This window comes from Pholis gunnellus (genome assembly GCF_910591455.1).
Source record: "Pholis gunnellus genome assembly, chromosome: 19".
Classification (NCBI taxonomy): Eukaryota; Metazoa; Chordata; class Actinopteri; order Perciformes; family Pholidae; genus Pholis; species Pholis gunnellus.
In genome coordinates, this window is record NC_136546.1 from 19,536,003 (window position 1) to 19,557,575 (window position 21,573).

Here is a 21,573-nt window from a genome sequence, read left to right on the forward strand (position 1 = left end):
AACTGTGACCTCCTGCGCACACTGGTTCAGTTTGTAGTCGAGGATGATGTAGTTGTGTTGATTGTCTGCACCTGAAAATCTGCAGCTACAGCGACAACAACTTTGCTGAAATGAAGGACTCCAGTTATTCCAGGGTCTTGTTTATGAGTGAGGATCAGATGGAGAGAGAGTCTGACACATGGATTGGTGCAGCATTTTTAACTTTGATGTGTTTATTGAGGTCATATTAGAGATTAAACAAACAATAGAAAATAGTACATCTGCAAAGAGCTCGACTGACAGGAATTTTGGGGCAGATTCCGAAATTGGGGAGTAAAAATAAATCACATATATTTTTACATTTTTTTTCTCTATATTTTATTTGATCAGTTTTATTGTATTTTTGTATTGTTAGGAAAAGTACATTACATTTTATTATCTCCACATATATATGTATCCAGGTTTCCTCAGGGATCCCTTAAATGTGGTAATCAAACACAAAGACGTGTTGTGTCTTGCTGAGCTATACCAGAGTGCTTGTAACTTGTTTTCAAGCAAACTGATTTTTGGATGTTTTTTATCTGCAGTTAGAAAAGCACATGTGCTGACAGCAATACATCTGCAATGAGCTCATTTTCACCAAATGGCTCTACAGCTGCAGTCTGCACCACAACAATCCTGAATTTCTTTTTTATAATTCTGTGCTCTACAAATAAGCATGAACCTTGAAATTAAATCAGCAATTCAGTTAGAATATTCTTGACATTGGTATTAAACACATTCACTATTTTAAACTGCATGGAGTTCAAGGGCAGGGGTATGATCAGAACTAGTTCATCTTAATTCTGCTCAAATTACAATCTTAACTTTTAAGTTAAGCTATATGACAAAGGTGAATTCATGCCACTGGTTCCGAGACACATTTTCAACCCCCACCACCCTCCTCAAATACAGGAGACAGCACACAGTTTATGAGGTGAAGCGTGGAGGGTGAGGCCCGTAAGTGGAGTCAGATCCAGTTCATCCTCTGAAACTCCAGGTGGAGGAGTGAAACGAAAGTTCTGCAGGAGGCTGGTGAAGAACATGAAGAGCTCCATCCTGGCCAGACTCTCTCCGAGACAAGCTCTGCGGCCTGTGTGTGAGAGAGAGAAGAAATTAAAAGGCTTCCGTTCATCTGCAAGTAAACTAACAATTAACCAAGACGTTACGCCTCTGCTCACAAACCTGCAGAAAAAGGCATGAAGGCGTCTCGCTTGACAAACTTTCCGTCTTTGTCCAGGAAGTGAGCAGGATGAAAGCTGTGTGGCTTCTCCCACTCACTCTCATCATGCAGGACTGATGTCATGAGAGGAAACACTGTGGTCGCCTGTAGACGATACAGCAAATGAAAATAATGATTACAGAGTAAGTCATAGCATTCTCTTCAAACTACAAAAAGAAGCCCAGAAATGTTTTATCCTATTACAGATATGTAGGACCAAACAGGACCCCTTTAAAAAAAGAAAAGAATTTACAGATAATCTACAGTTAAAGTGACAAAAATAAAAGTGTGAAAAGAAACAGTAGATGGCGTTTTGAACCATTTTCAACCATGAAATGCATATTTCTTTATAAATTTGGAAAGAAATGTCAATATTAACACAAACATTGATGTGTTCCATCAAAGTGCAGTTGTATAATTTAGCTTAAAAACATGTTTAAGTGTGCAGTTCATTTGTTCTTCCAAGTGAGGTTTGTTCCTCCATGATCGGTGCTTTATTCAGTCTGACCTTCTTAATGAAGTGACCCTGGAAGGTGACATCTTGGCTGGTTCTGTGCGTTGTAAAGGGGACGATGCTGGCAAGTCTCTGTGTCTCATGGACGACGGCGTCGGTGAAGGGCAGGTGCTTCCTGTCCTCAACCTGCACCTGACGACTTCCTATCACCCTGCTCAGCTCCTCCTGGACCTGGTCTGGGACATTTGATCCTTTCAGTGTCATCCAAATTCAGAGTTTGCCTCCCTTTTATGTCAGTGACATTATGATCTTTGGTTTTTAATTTACTGTTGTATTTTAGCTATGTTGCCAAGATAGTGCTCAGACAATGAAACCTAATGACTTTGGGAATCATCTGACTTTTCATCTCGCGCCACCAGCAGTTAAAACTTTTCACTTTTTCAAAGTGAAATATCTTGGTTTTCACTTGATGAATTGGCAAAAAGTTTTGTACGGATCATTAATAGCTCCCAGACAAAGTATCTGAGTGACTTTGGTGATTTTTACTGTAGCGCCACCATGAAGTTGACTTTTATGATTTTGGTAAAGACATTCATGCTCTCCTGAGGATGAATTTCAATAACGTTGAGCATGTCTTGACTTTTCAATTGTGCCAACTAAGATGGTGAACATGGCAAACACGGACGCTTACATTTCATCAGCATGTTGAGCTTTGTTATTAGTTATTATGAGCCTCCGCTGATGGTGCACGAGCCACGGACACGCACAAAAGAGTTTATGCTCAATGCGCTGTTCATCGCGCCATGCACATCTATAACTCATTACCCTGTATCTTTGGAAACTTGGTTATAAACAGAAGACCCCATCTCAGTGTCGTGGCGGTCGTGTCAGTACCGGCACCGAACAGATTCAGGACTGTCATCATGAGGTTTTCATCATGGAAGTGACTGTTGGTTTTCCCAGATTCCTGCAAGTATAGATGAATCAGCACAGTTATTCATATGAATATAATCCAGAACTTCAACATATTACATTTTGAATGTGTTAATTGAAAACTAATTGAGATCATATGGGGCCTTTGACTAAAAAGATGTTGGGTTATTTGATATGATGTGCACTACATGAACAAATCGATTCTGATATCATGTTTTTAAATCCAACAACAATGAGATCAAACTATTAGTAGATGATACATTGGCTAACCTCCATATTTTGCTTTCGGACCAGAAAGGCGTCCACAAATCCTCTGCACATCTGTGGATTGAGTGTCTCTTTCAAACGACTGAACAGCTCAGAGTTCTGTTTTTTATTGAAGACGGTGGTCTTCCGGATTTCCCTTCTGTTAACAATCCATTTGCAGATCCATGGGAACATGTTGTACAGCTGTTGAGAAAAAAATGTAACTACATTTCTCATACAATTAAGACAATGTTAGTGTCATGTATTTAATATTAATTTGCTATGCTGAAAGCTTCACCAAATAGGGAATGATGTACCTGTATCGACGGAGAGGCCACGAGTTGAACACTTCTGTTTATTCCATCTACCATGGATGTAAACTGTGGGTCATCGTATTCAAATCTGCTGCCATAAACCATGGAGCAGATAATATTCGAGACTGCATAGTTCAGTGGTTGCATCGTATCAAAGGCTTCTCCTGCAACAACGGAAAACAAGTCAAAATCACAGCAGGTCTTTTGGTTCAACATCCAAAAAAAGTAGATAACCATATTTGATTAAAAGAAAAAGAGATTTACCTTTGAATTTCTTAAACACCTCAATAAGTTGTTCACATTCCTCAATGATTTTGTCCTCACATGCCTTCTTGCCCATCCCAAAGTCTCTCAGGTTACTTATGGCGAAGCGCCTCATCTCTTTCCATGATTCACCATTTGCCATTAAAACCCCTGAGATTAAACGTGTTTTTAAGATAAAACTGGGAATGGGTACAGACAATAAACATCTGCTGAGAGTCAAACAGAACAGGAAGATGAATGTCGTAAAAGCTCATTTATTTCTTTACCGTGGCCTCCACTATTTTCGTGTAGTATTCGTGGTGGTTGTCTGTCTCCAAACTCATCAGCGTAGTTGACGAGTGCCTCCTTCACCGTCTTGTATCCAGCCAGGACCACCACTTTTTGGGGTCCCAAATAGACGGTGAACACAGATCCATATTTCTTAGAAAGCTAAGAACAGGGGCATTCTCTTTTTAAAAAACAAACACAGGCCGACAATGTGATAGAGAAATTACTGTAACAGTGGCGTTGCCTGGAGAGCAAACAAAGATAAATAATTGACAACGCTCATTTATCCATCAATCTTTGGCCATGACGTTACAATCTTGGACTTTAAGTTAACAAAAAAAGTGCTTTATTCCAGTCAATTAATTTTTTTCACCTCCAGTAGTGTGTAGTAGGTTCTCTTGAGGTCAAGCTGCAGCAGGTTCCCGAGTAGGGGAAGTGGTTTTGGTCCTGGAGGTTCCTTCCTGTCCCCCTGGGAGCTGAAGCTGAAAGAGGAGACAAGGTAGACGAGCAGCAGGACCACCAGAGCCCCCAACAGGGAGACAGAGCTGGAGGACTGGAGGAACAGGTCTAACATCCCCATGACTTTAAAAGAAAAGGTGTCCTGCACTGACAAAATATGGCTCCTTCAGAGCCTTTAGCTTTGTGAATGATTGGGTCAACAGTTTTGAGAATAAGTACCAACCAAAAGGGGAGGGACAAACTGTCAAAACCTCCCACTCATTGTTGGGAGTTCCTTTCAGGTCAGTGCTCCATAAAATTCTGCAGAGCAGATTTACAGTAGAAATGTATTTGTCAAGTGAGTTGTTGCATAACGTTTGTGTATTGTGTGTTTGTGTGACACATGGAAATCATGTGCGATAGGTAGAAGGGCAACAGTCACAGGCCTTTTTTTCACATTTCTTGCTCATATTCATGTCTGGTTTTTCTTGCTCAATGGTTCTCATATATATGTTTGTACTTTATTAGTTAAAGTTCTAGTGCCGCGGTCACCAGTCGGGCTTCTGTGTGATAAAGTTACAGTGACTGTACTTTACTGCTGCGGTGAGGATCTGCCTTGTTTTGACACACACATGCACGCTGTTACGCTTATTTCATAAACACATTGAGTGTAAGTGTGGCCTCCATAGTCAGAGATGGGCAGTATTTCTATTACTTGTATTTTAAATACGTATTTCAATTACTTTTGAGTATTTTGTAATTTTGTATTTGATAGGGCCGATTAAAAATCTAACGTAATTTGTAACAAAATACTTTAGAGTGGAGTAATTTTGTATTTAAAATACTCAAAATACTTTCTCCACGAATCAAAAAACAGTTCACGAGTTCAGTCTTCAGATCTTCAAGTTCAGCTGATTGTCTGTCAAGTTAAATATTTTATCTGAGTGTGACAGATGTCAGCTAGCTTGATGTATAATTTATGTCTGGGTCTGGCTACATAGCCTACTGTATATACATGGTGATGGTTATAATATCAAGCTAGCGATCGATGCTAACATGCTAATGATGCTAGCATGCTGTCTAGGCTAGCGCATAGCCAGTGTTTAGCAAGTTAGCTTATCAGTCGAGTAGCTAGCTATAGGAAGAGGGCGATTGGGAGCTTGTATGTCATGATGAATATTTTCTTGTTGATACAAAGCCAAAGTTTATGGGCTGTTAAGTCCCATTAATAAAAATATATATATACAATCAAGTTGTTGTCTTTCAATAGCTTTGCTTAGTTACACTGACATTCTGTGACTGTTCTTCCTGTTTGTGGGGTTCACCAGAGCTTTATGTACATTATATAAACCTGAATGCTCTGCTATACCACATGGTGAGAAAACGGAAAATCCAGAAAAAAGTATTTCCTATATTTTAAATACAAAATACATGTATTTTGTTACATTTTCTGGCACCAGTATTTTGCATTTTTTTGTAATACATTTATTTGGGGGTATTTTGTATTTTGTATCAAAATACATTTTGATGTATTTTTGCCCATCTCTGTCCATAGTGTGTTTCATTCCCCCGTTAAATAATCGCAGCCTCGCCGACATTGAGCGTAACGTGACTACTTTATAGTCTACGCCATTGTTACGTCTTGTGTGGCGTAAACACAAGTCCGCCATCTTTCTCTTTCTCTCTCTCCTCCCCCTCCTACACACACACACACACACACACACACACACACTCCACTCACCATGTGATTGTTTGCTGCTTTTAGGTAGTATGCTTGTAATTGTATTATGTTTGTTTGATTTATTTTGATCAGTATTGATAGAGATAAATAAAGAGAAGTTAACTGTGATTAATTATTAATAATATTAATAATAACAGTTTCATTCTTGCTCATAACCAAACACGTTCCTGCCAGATGCCAACATTGATGTGCAGGAATCTGGGAACCTAAAAAATTAGCAACAGTTGCCATCCTGCTCATTGTCATCACAGACATAACAGCAGGTTAGATGAGGACGTATGACCTAGTACACACACACACACACACACACACACACTGGTAAATGATGAACTTTATAGGACTAAATTCTTATCTTGAATAACTCAGCATTACACACATTGGTGGCAAAGATCATTGTAATAAAGGTTTATATACAGTTTCAACTTTGTTCTCTGTCACCTTTTATCCTGCATTATATCTTATATAAATGTATATGTTTCGTGTAAAAAGATAATTCAACCATCAAAAGGAAACCTTGGTTAACTGCTAGCATATATAAACAATAGCCCTGTTCTGCTTTCCATGTTTAAAACATCTTTCAGAAGGGCTGTTAAAACACACGAGCTGTGCACCGCATGAGGATAATGCCATCAAATTATGCTTACTGGGAACAACAAACGTTGCCGCTCATCTTGACGGTGCGCACAGACGAGGCATTGAACCGTACAATGGTCAGACTGAAGACAATGGGAATGTTCTTGGCAGAATTATAAACTTGACAGAAAACAGCATTGCGCTGCCTTATTTGTGGATTTAACGGAAACATTTGTTTCAGTGATATTGCTGCTGAACAAACTTAGCAATGGGTTTGATCCCAAGGGTGTTAATGGTAAAACGGAGGTTTCCACCAAGGGTTCGACTTTTGGAACCAGTTTTTTTCCGTTTTTTATAAATGATTTGAGTAAGGACATTGAGGCCAAAAAAAGACTTCTATTCATCATTTATCATTTATACACATGCTCTAGGAAAGGCGGTGGAAGAGCTTCAGACTGCATTTCAGTTATTACAAACTGCTCTCCTGAATTCAACATTGATTTGAAATAATCAGTAAACAAAGTTTATGGTATTCTCAATAGCTTGCTCACAGTCGCTTGATGATTTTAGCATTGTCATGTCTGATTGTAAATTAATTGAAATCTTGCCCTCGTTCAAGTACTTGGGTATGGATGACAAGCTGACATTGCTAATCTAGTTAGTAAAGCTCAAAGTGACAATTTGCTTCTTCTTTTTTAAAGCAATCTTGCTTTACTAGTAATGCAACGAAAAACTGGAAGTGGAAGCAATATTTCTCTCTGTGATTGATTATAATGACATCTTGTACATACATGGATCCTCCTTCTTACCTCATGTATATAAAGTAACCTTTTACATTAATCATTCCAAGGACCCTCTGCACTCTGCACCATTGCACTGACTGTCTTACTGTTCACACATTTCAATGTGTTATTGTATTATATATAGATTGTTTTATGGCAGACTTCTCCAGCTAAGCAACCTTTGAGAGCAATCTGTTGATGGAAGCGGGATCATCCAGAAAGAAGTCTGTGTGTTATGGAACATACGTATTGAATCAAGGCTCAGTCATATGTGTGTTGTAGAGCTGGCCAAAAATCAGTAAACAATTAATTTCTACTGATTGGTTTGCAAGTTTTGACTTGTGTTTACGCCACACAAGACGTAACAATGGCGTAGACTATAAAGTAGTCACGTCACGCTCAATGTCGGCGAGGCCGCGAATATTTAACGGGGGAATGAAACACACTATGGAGGCCACGCTTACACTCAATGTGTTTATGAAATAAGCGTAACAGCGTGCATGTGTGTGTCAAAACAAGGCAGATCCTCACCGCAGCAGTAAAGTACAGTCACTGTAACTTTATCACACAGAAGCCCGACTGGTGACCGCGGCACTAGAACTTTAACTAATAAAGTACAAACATATATATGAGAACCATTGAGCAAGAAAAAACAGACATGAATATGAGCAAGAAATGTGAAAAAAAGGCCTGTGACTGTTGCCCTTCTACCTATCGCACATGATTTCCATGTGTCACACAAACACACAAACACACACAAACACACAATACACAAACGTTATGCAACAACTCACTTGACAAATACATTTCTACTGTAAATCTGCTCTGCAGAATTTTATGGAGCACTGACCTGAAAGGAACTCCCAACAATGAGTGGGAGGTTTTGACAGTTTGTCCCTCCCCTTTTGGTTGGTACTTTTTCTCAAAACTGTTGACCCAATCATTCACAAAGCTAAAGGCTCTGAAGGAGCCATATTTTGTCAGTGCAGGACACCTTTTATTTTAAAGTCATGGGGATGTTAGACCTGTTCCTCCAGTCCTCCAGCTCTGTCTCCCTGTTGGGGGCTCTGGTGGTCCTGCTGCTCGTCTACCTTGTCTCCTCTTTCAGCTTCAGCTCCCAGGGGGACAGGAAGGAACCTCCAGGACCAAAACCACTTCCCCTACTCGGGAACCTGCTGCAGCTTGACCTCAAGAGAACCTACTACACACTACTGGAGGTGAAAAAAATTAATTGACGGGAATAAAGCACTTTCTTTGTCAACTTAAAGTCCAAGATTGTGACGTCATGGCCAAAGATTGATGGATGAATGAGCGTTGTCAATTATTTATCTTTGTTTGCTCTCCAGGCAACGCCACTGTTACAGTAATTTCTCTATCACATTGTCGGCCTGTGTTTGTTTTTTAAAAAGAGAATGCCCCTGTTCTTAGCTTTCTAAGAAATATGGATCTGTGTTCACCGTCTATTTGGGACCCCAAAAAGTGGTGGTCCTGACTGGATACAAGACGGTGAAGGAGGCACTCGTCAACTACGCTGATGAGTTTGGTGTCAAACAACCACCACGAATACTACACGAAATTAATCGAGGCCACGGTAAAGAAATAAATGAGCTTTTACGACATTCATCTTCCTGTTCTGTTTGACTCTCAGCAGATGTTTATTGTCTGTACCCATTCCCAGTTTTATCTAAAAAACACGTTTAATCTCAGGGGTTTTAATGGCAAATGGTGAATCATGGAAAGAGATGAGGCGCTTCGCCATAAGTAACCTGAGAGACTTTGGGATGGGCAAGAAGGCATGTGAGGACAAAATCATTGAGGAATGTGAACAACTTATTGAGGTGTTTAAGAAATTCAAAGGTAAATCTCTTTTTCTTTTAATCAAATATGGTTCGCTACTTTTTTTGGATGTTGAACCAAAAGACCTGCTGTGATTTTGACTTGTTTTCCGTTGTTGCAGGAGAAGCCTTTGATACGATGCAACCACTGAACTATGCAGTCTCGAATATTATCTGCTCCATGGTTTATGGCAGCAGATTTGAATACAATGACCCACAGTTTACATCCATGGTAGATGGAATAAACAGAAGCATTCAACTCGTGGCCTCTCCGTCGATACAGGTACATCATTCCCTATTTGGTGAAGCTTTCAGCATAGCAAATTAATATTAAATACATGACACTAACATTGTCTTAATTGTATGAGAAATATAGTTACATTTTTTTCTCAACAGCTGTACAACATGTTCCCATGGATCTGCAAATGGATTGTTAACAGAAGGGAAATCCGGAAGACCGCCGTCTTCAATAGAAAACAGAACTCTGAGCTGTTCAGTCGTTTGAAAGAGACACTCAATCCACAGATGTGCAGAGGATTTGTGGACGCCTTTCTGGTCCGAAAGCAAAATATGGAGGTTAGCCAATGTATCATCTACTAATAGTTTGATCTCATTGTTGTTGGATTTAAAAACATGATATCAGAATCGATTTGTTCATGTAGTGCACATCATATCAAATAACCCAACATCTTTTTAGTCAAAGGCCCCATATGATCTCAATTAGTTTTCAATTAACACATTCAAAATGTAATATGTTGAAGTTTTGGATTATATTTATATGAATAACTGTGCTGATTCATCTATACTTGCAGGAATCTGGGAAAACCAACAGTCACTTCCATGATGAAAACCTCATGATGACAGTCCTGAATCTGTTCGCTGCCGGTACTGACACGACCGCCACGACACTGAGATGGGGTCTTCTGTTTATAACCAAGTATCCAAAGATACAGGGTAAGGAGTTATAGATGTGCATGGCTCAAAGGCTTGAAACAAATGGTCCAAGCTTTGCTTCATCAACACAAAAGTCATCTTCATGAAAACAAGACAAGATTCTGTCACTAACACTGTACTTAGGCACAGCAGTGATTTGAGCTAAATGATATCAAAGGTCCTAATGCTATCACGCTAAAGTGTAGTTTATGGTCAGAGTAGTGAAGCCGGCGCGCCAGAAGATTATGTAATCATGTCGTACACGTCGCGCGGAAGGCTCCGCAAGAGGTTGCGCTTCTTAGTCGTTCATCTCTGCGTGTTTATAACATGGTGTGCGGAACGCATTCAGAGCTTTTCAGACGTGACTGTCACAAATAGTTCACTGATAGAAGCACTATTTACATGTCTAAGGGTTGTACAAAGAAGGACAATTCATCTTTAGACGCTTTAGAAACAGGTCTTAAATTCTACATTTGAGTAAATACTTTGCAGCCAAATCAAATTGTTTACACGATATTCAACCTTTGTTTCTTTATACTGCTTTTTTAATACTTAACTGCTTTCTTTATAGCGCTTGTATAAAGGCAATACAGAAGTCCATGACAGTGAGATATGCGTTTACACATAATTACAATCCCTCCTTGGCGGTGTGGACCTTGGTTTATGGCATTTTGCCGGTTACACTTGTCATCTTTTTGCTTCTTCACAGTTCATTCTGTTTGTAGACCCTCCGGCATTTCAGAAATGAATGCAACGAACAGCGCATTGAGCATAAACTCTTTTGTGCGTGTCCGTGGCTCGTGCACCATCAGCGGAGGCTCATAATAACTAATAACAAAGCTCAACATGCTGATGAAATGAAAGCGTCCGTGTTTGCCATGTTCACCATCTTTGTTGGCACAATTGAAAAGTCAAGACATGCTCAACGTTATTGAAATTCATCCTCAGGAGAGCATGAATGTCTTTACCAAAATCATAAAAGTCAACTTCATGGTGGCGCTACAGTAAAAATCATCAAAGTCACTCAGATACTTTGTCTGGGAGCTATTAATGATCCGTACCAAACTTTTTGCCAATTCATCAAGTGAAAACCAAGATATTTCACTTTGAAAAAGTGAAAAGTTTTAACTGCTGGTGGCGCGAGATGAAAAGTCAGATGATTCCCAAAGTCATTAGGTTTCATTGTCTGAGCACTATCTTGGCAACATAGCTAAAATACAACAGTAAATTAAAAACCAAAGATCATAATGTCACTGACATAAAAGGGAGGCAAACTCTGAATTTGGATGACACTGAAAGGATCAAATGTCCCAGACCAGGTCCAGGAGGAGCTGAGCAGGGTGATAGGAAGTCGTCAGGTGCAGGTTGAGGACAGGAAGCACCTGCCCTTCACCGACGCCGTCGTCCATGAGACGCAGAGACTTGCCAGCATCGTCCCCTTTCTAATGCACAGAACCAGCCAAGATGTCACCTTCCAGGGTCACTTCATTAAGAAGGTCAGACTGAATAAAGCACCGATCATGGAGGAACAAACCTCACTTGGAAGAACAAATGAACTGCACACTTAAACATGTTTTTAAGCTAAATTATACAACTGCACTTTGATGGAACACATCAATGTTTGTGTTAATATTGACATTTCTTTCCAAATTTCTAAAGAAATATGCATTTCATGGTTGAAAATGGTTCAAAACGCCATCTACTGTTTGAAATCAGCCCTATTCTCTCAATGCCAGTTCAGTCAACGTTTAGGACTAATATACGTAATGAAATAGTTAGTTTGCTAGTTTCAATCATGTTTTCATGCTAACGGTACAGTGGGGGTGAAGTTACACCTTAATGGTTAAAAGAGAGCAGTGAATAAATAGATAAAAGTGAGAGTATAGTGTCAACCTGAGGTCACGTTTTTTTATTCTTAATCTACTTCTGTTCCATATTAGTTTTCAAATGCATTCAATTATTCTAGAGATTATACTTTTCAATTAATTTTACGATTAATTACAATCACTTACTCTGCGGAGGCAATCTTCCAAAATATGGTATTGGCCTCCACGCATCCATTAATTATTGAATGCCAATACAATATGGATACAAATATATCTTACAACATGGGGCAGAACATTTTGTATTAAGTTTGAGATTTTTAGATGTTAGAAAAGAAAACAGTTTCACTGAGGCTTCTTCAGCTTATCTTATGTCTTTTCACACTTTTATTTTTGTCACTTTAACTGTAGATTATCTGTAAATTCTTTTCTTTTTTTAAAGGGGTCCTGTTTGGTCCTACATATCTGTAATAGGATAAAACATTTCTGGGCTTCTTTTTGTAGTTTGAAGAGAATGCTATGACTTACTCTGTAATCATTATTTTCATTTGCTGTATCGTCTACAGGCGACCACAGTGTTTCTTCTCATGACATCAGTCCTGCATGATGAGAGCGAGTGGGAGAAGCCACACAGCTTTCATCCTGCTCACTTCCTGGACAAAGACGGAAAGTTTGTCAAGCGAGACGCCTTCATGCCTTTTTCTGCAGGTTTGTGAGCAGAGGCGTAACGTCTTGGTTAATTGTTAGTTTACTTGCAGATGAACGGAAGCCTTTTAATTTCTTCTCTCTCTCACACACAGGCCGCAGAGCTTGTCTCGGAGAGAGTCTGGCCAGGATGGAGCTCTTCATGTTCTTCACCAGCCTCCTGCAGAACTTTCGTTTCACTCCTCCACCTGGAGTTTCAGAGGATGAACTGGATCTGACTCCATCTACGGGCCACACCCTCCACGCTTCACCTCATAAACTGTGTGCTGTCTCCTGTATTTGAGGAGGGTGGTGGGGGTTGAAAATGTGTCTCGGAACCAGTGGCATGAATTCACCTTTGTCATATAGCTTAACTTAAAAGTTAAGATTGTAATTTGAGCAGAATTAAGATGAACTAGTTCTGATCATACCCCTGCCCTTGAACTCCATACAGTTTAAAATAGTGAATGTGTTTAATACCAATGTCAAGAATATTCTAACTGAATTGCTGTTTTAATTTCAAGGTTCATGCTTATTTGTAGAGCACAGAATTATAAAAAAGAAATTCAGGATTGTTGTGGTGCAGACTGCAGCTGTAGAGCCATTTGGTGAAAATGAGCTCATTGCAGATGTATTGCTGTCAGCACATGTGCTTTTCTAACTGCAGATAAAAAACATCCAAAAATCAGTTTGCTTGAAAACAAGTTACAAGCACTCTGGTATAGCTCAGCAAGACACAACACGTCTTTGTGTTTGATTACCACATTTAAGGGATCCCTGAGGAAACCTGGATACATATATATGTGGATAGAATAAAATGTAATGTACTTTTCCTAACAATAAAAAAATACAATAAAACTGATAAAATAAAATATAGAAAAAAAAAATGTAAAAATATATGTGATTTATTTTTACTCCCCAATATCGGAATCTGCCCCAAAATTCCTGTCAGTCGAGCTCTTTGCAGATGTACTATTTTCTATTGTTTGTTTAATCTCTAATATGACCTCAATAAACACATCAAAGTTAAAAATGCTGCACCAATCCATGTGTCAGACTCTCTCCATCTGATCCTCACTCATAAACAAGACCCTGGAATAACTGGAGTCCTTCATTTCAGCAAAGTTGTTGGCGCTGTAGCTGCAGATTTTCAGGTGCAGACAATCAACACAACTACATCATCCTCGACTACAAACTGAACCAGTGTGCGCAGGAGGTCACAGTTTGATGAAACCAGTAGAAATATCACAATCCTGCTGGATGACGAAAAGCCCAGATGCAATGCTGGACACGGAGATTCTTTGCATCACAATACATTGCATGGTTAACCTACCGCTGCTATGCTGATGACACTCAACAATTTCTTTCATTTCCCACCATTGAGACAGAATGACAGTTTTCACCATGAGCATTTTAAAAAGGAAAAACAAGAAGGTGCTTATTACACTGATTGTAAAACTCCCATATGAAAACAAATATGCCCTCATTTCAAATCCTAGACCGGAGGAAAAAGGCATGACTGGCTTTTCCTTGACAAACTTCTTCAAAGTTGTGTCCAAAAATGTATGGAAGCCCATTCCCGTTAGCAAAAAAAAAAGAAATCCACCCAAAAAAAACAAAAAAAAGCTTATGATGTTTTTTTAATTTAATTTTATTTTATTTAACCGAAAAGAAAGAAAAAAAAGATCATGATGTATACACAATAGTATAGTGTAATAATAGTATAATTATTCTGAGTAACACATGCAACACACCATCGAGGGGCGTGAACGTTAACAGGTGAACATGGTTCATCGAGAGTTAAAATATATTATTGTCAAAGCTACATTAACAGCAATCTTGTAATGTGTTTAGCTGCAACAATGGACTGATTGAAAGACTTTATAATGATATATAACATCTAACATTTACAAAAGTCACCAGTAATAGTTACCTTGTGTAGAATTGCATGTTGTTTTCATGGAAAGACTGGCGAGGGAATGAAGGGACCTGTGAGGAGATCATCACTGAAGCACATGCGCACTTCTAATCTCTATTTCATTTTATTTTTAACTTTTTTCCCCAAAAAAAAAAAAAAAAAAAACATGACCTTTTTTTTTTCTTTTTTCGGTTAAATAAAATAAAAAAAATAAAAAACATCATAATCTTTTTTTATTATTTTTTTGGTCCAAAATGTCAGCAGAGTTCATTTGTAAAACTTATTTACTGGGTTTTGTGAAAAGAAAGGAGGATCAAAGATAATGCAGGATGAAAGGTGACAGAGAACAAAGTTGAAACCTCATATAAAACTTTTTTTATGATGATCTTTGCCAATGGTGTGATGTAAAATCATCCGAGGTAAGCTAAAATAAAAAAATAAAATTTGATCCAGTACAGTTTATCATTTACCAGTGTTTACAATATCTAGTTAAAGGATACATATGAGCAGGGCCACTTAAGGTCAGAGTCAAGGTATGATGTAACTCCTCATATCTGGAGTGAGCAGGATGGCAACTGATGCTGAAAGCTTTCCATTGCGTCTTTGTTTTTTGAGGAAGAGAAGGTTGGTAACTCTGTACAGCATACGACACCCTGTGTCCTTGAACCACTGATAGTGCTATTCAAACATAACCAGCAGCCATAAGTCATTGAAATGATGCATTTTAATTTGACGTTTTTTATTTACGTTAATTCTTGAGCCCATTTATCAGTTATTATTTTTCACTAGCTTTGTAATTACCAAGACAAATAATCTAAACTAACTATTTGGCAGTACCTCCACGGCCCACTGGTGGGCTCTAAGGTTTATATTGGACATGTTTCTGTGTAATGTGCTGAGCTAGTTCAAGCAAGCTTTGGTTGAATGCAGGTAAACAGTCCGTGTGCAGAGCAAAATGCAATCTCAGAGCCCATTAGATATTGTCTGATGATGATTTAGCTGTTTATTGCTTTAGCTTTAGCTTTATCCTGTCTTATTAAACGTTGTTTCTCATCTCCAATTCCAGTCTTATATCCAAAGTTGCAAACGGAGTGTTAACAATGAGCAATGCACGAAAAAATAAGTCTTGATAAGAGCCTTAATCCAAAAACCAACAGACTGGATCGTGTCCAGTCAAACTTTAACCCGCTTGTCTCTTCAAACTCTGTACAGACTTTGTACTCACATGGCAACCTAAAGATATTTCTTTTAAGATAACACAAGTGCAAATCTGTCTCGTTAAACTCAAACAACAATCAAACCCATTGGGGGGGGTGAACTTTTCCATAGCCCCACCCTTAGGCTGGCCCATTTCTCTCACTGGCAGCTACAAAAGGCATATCTCATTACCCAAACAGTCACAGAGGCAAAGGTAGCAGGACAGGGAACTTATTTTGTCAGTTCACTGGCAAGGATACCTTTTCTTTTAAAGTCATGGGGATGTTAGACCTGTTCCTCCAGTCCTCCAGCTCTGTCTCCCTGTTGGGGGCTCTGGTGGTCCTGCTACTCGTCTACCTTGTCTCCTCTTTCAGCTTCAGCTCCCAGGGGGACAGGAAGGGACCTCCAGGACCAACACCACTTCCCTTACTCGGGAACCTGCTGCAGCTTGACCTCAAGAGACCCTACAACACACTACTGGAGGTAAGAGTAGCTTCTTCATAGGGGAGTTTGTTGTTTCTGCTTCTTAGTCAGCTCTTTCATCCTGTTTTCTTTCTCATGTGTGTGTCTTATATCAGAAAATTCCATGACATAATGTTGCTGTTCTTAGCTTTCCAAGAAATATGGATCTGTGTTCACCGTCTATATGGGATCCCAACAAGTGGTGGTCCTGGCTGGATACAAGACGGTGAAGGAGGCACTTGTCAATTATGCTGATGAGTTTGGAGACAGACTTCCAATGAAAATTACACAAGAACTTACTAAAGGACATGGTAAAGAAAGATTTTCCCAAATACTTTCATATTTATAGTCTTTGCCCACAATGCGCTAATTTGTTACCATATTTTGCTGAACTACTTTTTCTCAGGGATTTTATGGACCAATGGTGATTCGTGGAAAGAGATGAGACGCTTTGCTTTGACGAATCTGAGAGACTTTGGGATGGGCAAGAGGGTGATCGAGGAAAAAATCAGTGAGGAATGTCAGCGCCTCATTGAAGTGTTTAAGAAACACAAAGGTAAATGTCTCATTACAACCAACAGTATGACATAACATTTCGTCAATCCTCATGATATTGATTTTTTCCCTCCTTTTTACAGGAGAAGCTTGTGATACAACACAACCAGTGAACTACGCAGTCTCAAATATTATCTGCTCCATTGTGTATGGCAACAGATTTGAATATGATGATCCACAGTTTACATCCATGGTCGATCGAACAAACAGAAACGTCCAACTTGTGGGCTCTCCGTCACTACAGGTGTCATTTCATTTTTATTAAGCATAGACTTGTATTATTGTGAATTTACTATAAATAATACAGCTGACCTAAATTGAAGAAATAATATTACATACTGTTTTTATATTTATATGTATATATTTTTTTTTTTTCCAACAGTTGTATAACCTGTTCCCATGGATCGGTAGATGGATTGCTGACAAGCAGGAACTCCAGAAGTTGGTTACCGCCAACAGGGAACATAACTTACAGCTGTTCAGTAGTCTGAAGGAGACCCTCAACCAACAAATGTGCAGAGGCTTTGTGGACGCATTTCTAGTCCGAAAGCAAAATCTGGAGGTTGGGAAATGTATCATCACCTATCAAAATTGCTATTATGGCCATTGCTATTAAGATGTAGCTTTAACAAAGGATGTTTGAACTGAAGTAGACAGTAGATGTTTTATTGAAATGTTTGATTGTGATGTAGTGTACAGTTTCAGATATGATGCTTAAAAAAGGACATTATATGTAAAAATAGACTGTACATACACTCCATTGCTGTTAATGCTGGCTAGCAAGTTTTGTTAGCTTTTTGTTTTTTATTATGGGTGAAGAAAATACGACTTGGTCATTCTTATAGTTGGTTGTTTGAGTGGTTTGAGTTGTTTGGAGCATGTACAAACGGCTTGAATATTATTGTAGCCCAGGTTCTGAAGTTTCATTTGGTATGCGATATCATTATATTCGTTTCGTGATGAGTGTATTTTTTCGATGGTAAACTGTAAACTGTTAAACCCGACAGCTGGCAGGCCTGTCGGGTTTATGTGGTTTAACTATTAACGAACAGGACCACATCAGCCAACCCCTATGTCGCTGGTAGACAACTTCACCGGAAGGAGAATAGACGGGAGCTCTGAAAAGGACGGCTGGCTAGTTAGCTAGCTAGCATGTCCATCTCCAGAGTTCACTAATTAATTAGCTAATCTCCGGAGCTCCCGCCTCCTCCCCTTCCGGCAAAGTAGTTTTGAGCTAATTAGCTAAAAAGGGTAACATTTTACAATTTAATGTCAGAAAGCACACTGCTATTGCCAGATAAGTGACAACTTTGTGCGAATTATGTTCTGTAGTCAGTGTTGCATGAAAGCATGGTGGAATTAGTAAGCTAGCCAAATAGTATGCTAGTTAGCATGCTATTTCCCAGAGGCTTTGGTGCTACATTGTTTGCAGAAAATAATCCCTACAGAGGGCCATCTTTTCATCTTCATTCACTAGCAATATTTCTCTAATGTTTTTAGTCTTGCAGCCATGGTGGCTGAGGTGGTTAGCAGAAGATTAAGCTAAAATATAAGCAACTTTGAAAAACAAAAACAACAAATCCTTCAGTCCGTGAATAATGTAACGTATCAAAATTTTGAATCATATTTGTTTGAATAACTGCACTGATTCATTACCTGCAGGAATCTGGGAATACCAACAGTCATTTCAACAATGACAACCTTATGGACACCGTTCTCAATCTCTTTGCTGCTGGCACTGACACAACAGCAACCACACTGAGATGGGGATTTCTGTTTATGGCCAAGAATCCAAAAATACAAGGCAAAGAGATAAAGTTCCCCACAATTTTCATACAACAAATCAACAGAAAATGGACCTACATAAAAAATAAAACTTTTTCATCTTCCAGACCAGGTCCAGGAGGAGCTGAGCAGGGTGATAGGAAGTCGTCAAGTGCTGGTTGAGGACAGGAAGAACCTGCCCTTCACCGACGCCGTCGTCCATGAGACACAGAGACTGGGCAGCATCCTCCCCACGGCACTTCCTCACAGAACAAGCAAAGACGTCACTTTCCAGGGTCACTTCATTAAGAAGGTCAGACTGAAAGAAACGCATTGTATGCAGGACCCAACCTGTCAATAAATATTATGACATAATGAAATAATAATACAAACCTAAACTGGTAAAATACGTTATTTTAATGTTTTAATTATTTATGTGCCATTTTCTTTTCTTAGGTGTATCTATTTGTATCCAAATGTATTTCTTATTTGTTTTGTAATCAATTGCAGTGAGTAAACATCATGTTGAAACTCACTTGCCAAAGTTCGGGATCAAATGAATCAATCATTAACAGGGAGATAATGGCTCATTACATTACAGTAATTTAGCAGACTTACAATAAGTGTATTCAACATAGGTATTCAAGAGAACTACTAGTCACCAGAAGTCATAAGTGCATCTCCTTTTTTCTCAAATGTAAATAAAAGAAATCAAGAAAATCAAGGAAGAAATTAAAGATTTAAGACATTTTTTGAAATACTTTTTTGATTGACATTTTACAAAATGCGGAGTAACCTTCAAAAATAACATCACAATTAGTGAAACTAGTTAACAACCATGTTAACTTTTTCTCAATTTATGTTCAATTTCTTCCTTCTAAAAACCTTGTGTATGCCTGGCCTGATGTATGCTTTCTTATCTTTTACACATCTAGTCCCTCGTCTCGACTGGCCAACATTAAAGTATTGATGTCTTTTCAAACTTGAATTTGCTAACTTTAATTCCAGGTTAAACTTTATCTGGATTATCTGAATTTCTTTGTAATCAGTAACAATGACACCTAATTTCGCAGAGGCGGAGCTGTCTGCCCCACTGGTGGTGCCGAATACTCTTTTTTTTATCTTTTCTAACTTCTTTTTCTAACAAGTCTCGTTTGGTCCTCCATACACAGCTGCATGTTCGAGATACAAACTAAGACAATAATTCTGAATTTAATAATTCATTTCTGTGCTTTTGTAGTTTGAAAAGAATACTAAAATATAGAAAACTTCAATTCATGTATTGTCCACAGGGAACCACAGTGTATCCTCTCTTGACATCAGTCCTGTATGATGAGAGTGAGTGGGAGAAGCCACACAGCTTTCATCCTGCTCACTTCCTGGACAAAGACGGGAAGTTTGTCAAGCGAGACGCCTTCATGCCTTTTTCTGCAGGTTGGTAAATTAATCTGTCTCTTCTTCATATTCACATTTGTTTTGCAGGTGAAATGAACATTTTCATTCGTTCTCTCTCACACAGGCCGCAGAGTTTGTCTCGGAGAGGGCCTGGCCAGGATGGAGCTCTTCATCTTCTTCACCACCCTCATGCAACACTTTCGTTTCACTCCTCCACCTGGAGTCTCAGAGGATGAACTGGATCTGACTCCACGCGTGGGCTTCACCCTCAACCCTTCACCCCATAAACTGTGTATTGTTCCCTGCATGTGAGCAGCTGCCTGCTTGGCCCACTTTCATTACTTCAACTCTGTTGCAATCAAGAGAGCAGATTCTAATCTGTACAGCGTTATATCCCGTGTAGTGCAACAGCATTGAATATGTCCAACATCAATTATGTAATGAGCACATTGTCACTCCCTCGTCACAGACTTGTTATAAATAAAAGTCCTGAAACATCAGTGATGTAATTCAGAAAACGTATGTTAAATTGCTCTAGAATCACTCATGTCACAGCAATGGAAATTCTTTATTGGCTGCTTACTGTGTCCACCTGCAGAGAACAATCATCTTGAAACTATTACAAAAACGGCTTTCATGTAACTTGAGATGCAAAATAATAAACAAGACCTCAAGTTATCTGACCTTTGTGTGAAGTTTTCCAACAGAGTACCAGCATTAAACCTGGAGGTGCTTACCACATCATAACTACTTCAAAATCAAAGCTGCACATCTACTATGAATTAAGTTTATATGCCCCGACAGGTTTTTGACAAATGTGTTTCAAAAGAAGAAGAATGTCCCCCAGTGGTTTTCCCAGTCCATGAAGTGTTAACTTCTTGGTCGTAAGAAGATAGTCGTGGTTAATGTGTATTATATTGCCATGGGCTTTAACTTTAAGGGAAATAATTTGCTTTTAGTTACATATTGATGCTTACGCTTTTAGTTTTTTGTCAGTTTGACGCTTTCAACGATTAACCGAGATAATGTTTTTTTTGTTTTATTCTTTTTAAGATTATTTTTTGGGGGTTTTGTTTGTACTTTATTTGGCAGTAGAGCTGAAGATTGGAAAGGTGTGAGAATTAGAGAGCAGCTCACCAAAGCACAAAGGGCCAGGGGTCGGACTCAAACCCAGGCCTTGGCGATAAGGACTCAGCTTTATTACACGGGCGCACACTCTACCAGGAAGTGAGTCACTTTTACTTTTGACAAGCTAAACACACACAATGGAGAACCATTTTCATTTGAATCTCTTTACTGGATATCATAGCGGTGCCGATGGAACAAAATTACAACAAAATAAAAATGCCTCAACTGGCAAAATAACGTAAAAAACAGTAAGTCAGTCCACCCCCATACACTGCTGACGCCCACCTTTTGATGCCACAATATGCTCACACAAAAAAGTGCTACTACTGCAGCAAGAACATACTTGAATATTAAGTGTAATTATTTTTCGTTGCAAAACTGAACATCTGGATATAATATACACAATAAGGACTGTATTGCTCGGCAGCTTTTTTTCTATTTGCCAATAAACAAACAAACAACGATGATATTTATATCAATAAAAACGTGGATAGGGAACAACCATGCTGCCAAATCTGGTTAACGGGTTTTTGTCTTTTTAAAATCCTAAACTGACTAAGTGATAGAACACTGAATGTAACCAACAAACTAGAAACAGTGTTTGAGCAGAAAAACTGAAGCACAAAT

The 21,573-nt window shown here is 38.9% G+C and overlaps 2 protein-coding genes across 2 annotated transcripts; one reads left to right on the forward strand and one right to left on the reverse strand.

Moving 5' to 3' along the window:
• Positions 1–216: 216 nt before the first annotated feature.
• Positions 217–4,343, reverse strand: LOC306711845 (cytochrome P450 2K1-like). The gene is made up of 9 exons (XM_079180906.1): positions 4,092–4,343; positions 3,718–3,880; positions 3,452–3,601; positions 3,191–3,351; positions 2,898–3,077; positions 2,520–2,661; positions 1,749–1,930; positions 1,204–1,345; positions 217–1,111 (listed from the first exon to the last, which is right to left on the reverse strand). Exons 1-9 carry the CDS (start codon positions 4,296–4,298, stop codon positions 924–926), a joined length of 1,515 nt encoding a protein of 504 aa, XP_079037032.1. The 5' UTR covers positions 4,299–4,343; the 3' UTR covers positions 217–923.
• Positions 4,344–8,232: 3,889 nt separating this feature from the next.
• On the forward strand, positions 8,233–20,510 carry LOC306711730 (uncharacterized protein). The gene is made up of 18 exons (XM_079180747.1): positions 8,233–8,469; positions 8,681–8,843; positions 8,960–9,109; positions 9,210–9,370; positions 9,484–9,663; positions 9,900–10,041; positions 11,335–11,516; positions 12,410–12,551; positions 12,644–12,823; positions 15,812–16,125; positions 16,253–16,415; positions 16,511–16,660; positions 16,743–16,903; positions 17,042–17,221; positions 18,322–18,463; positions 18,552–18,736; positions 19,716–19,857; positions 19,943–20,510. The coding sequence occupies exons 1-18, from the start codon at positions 8,263–8,265 to the stop codon at positions 20,128–20,130; spliced, it is 3,132 nt and encodes a 1,043-aa protein (XP_079036873.1). The 5' UTR covers positions 8,233–8,262; the 3' UTR covers positions 20,131–20,510.
• Positions 20,511–21,573: the final 1,063 nt, after the last annotated feature.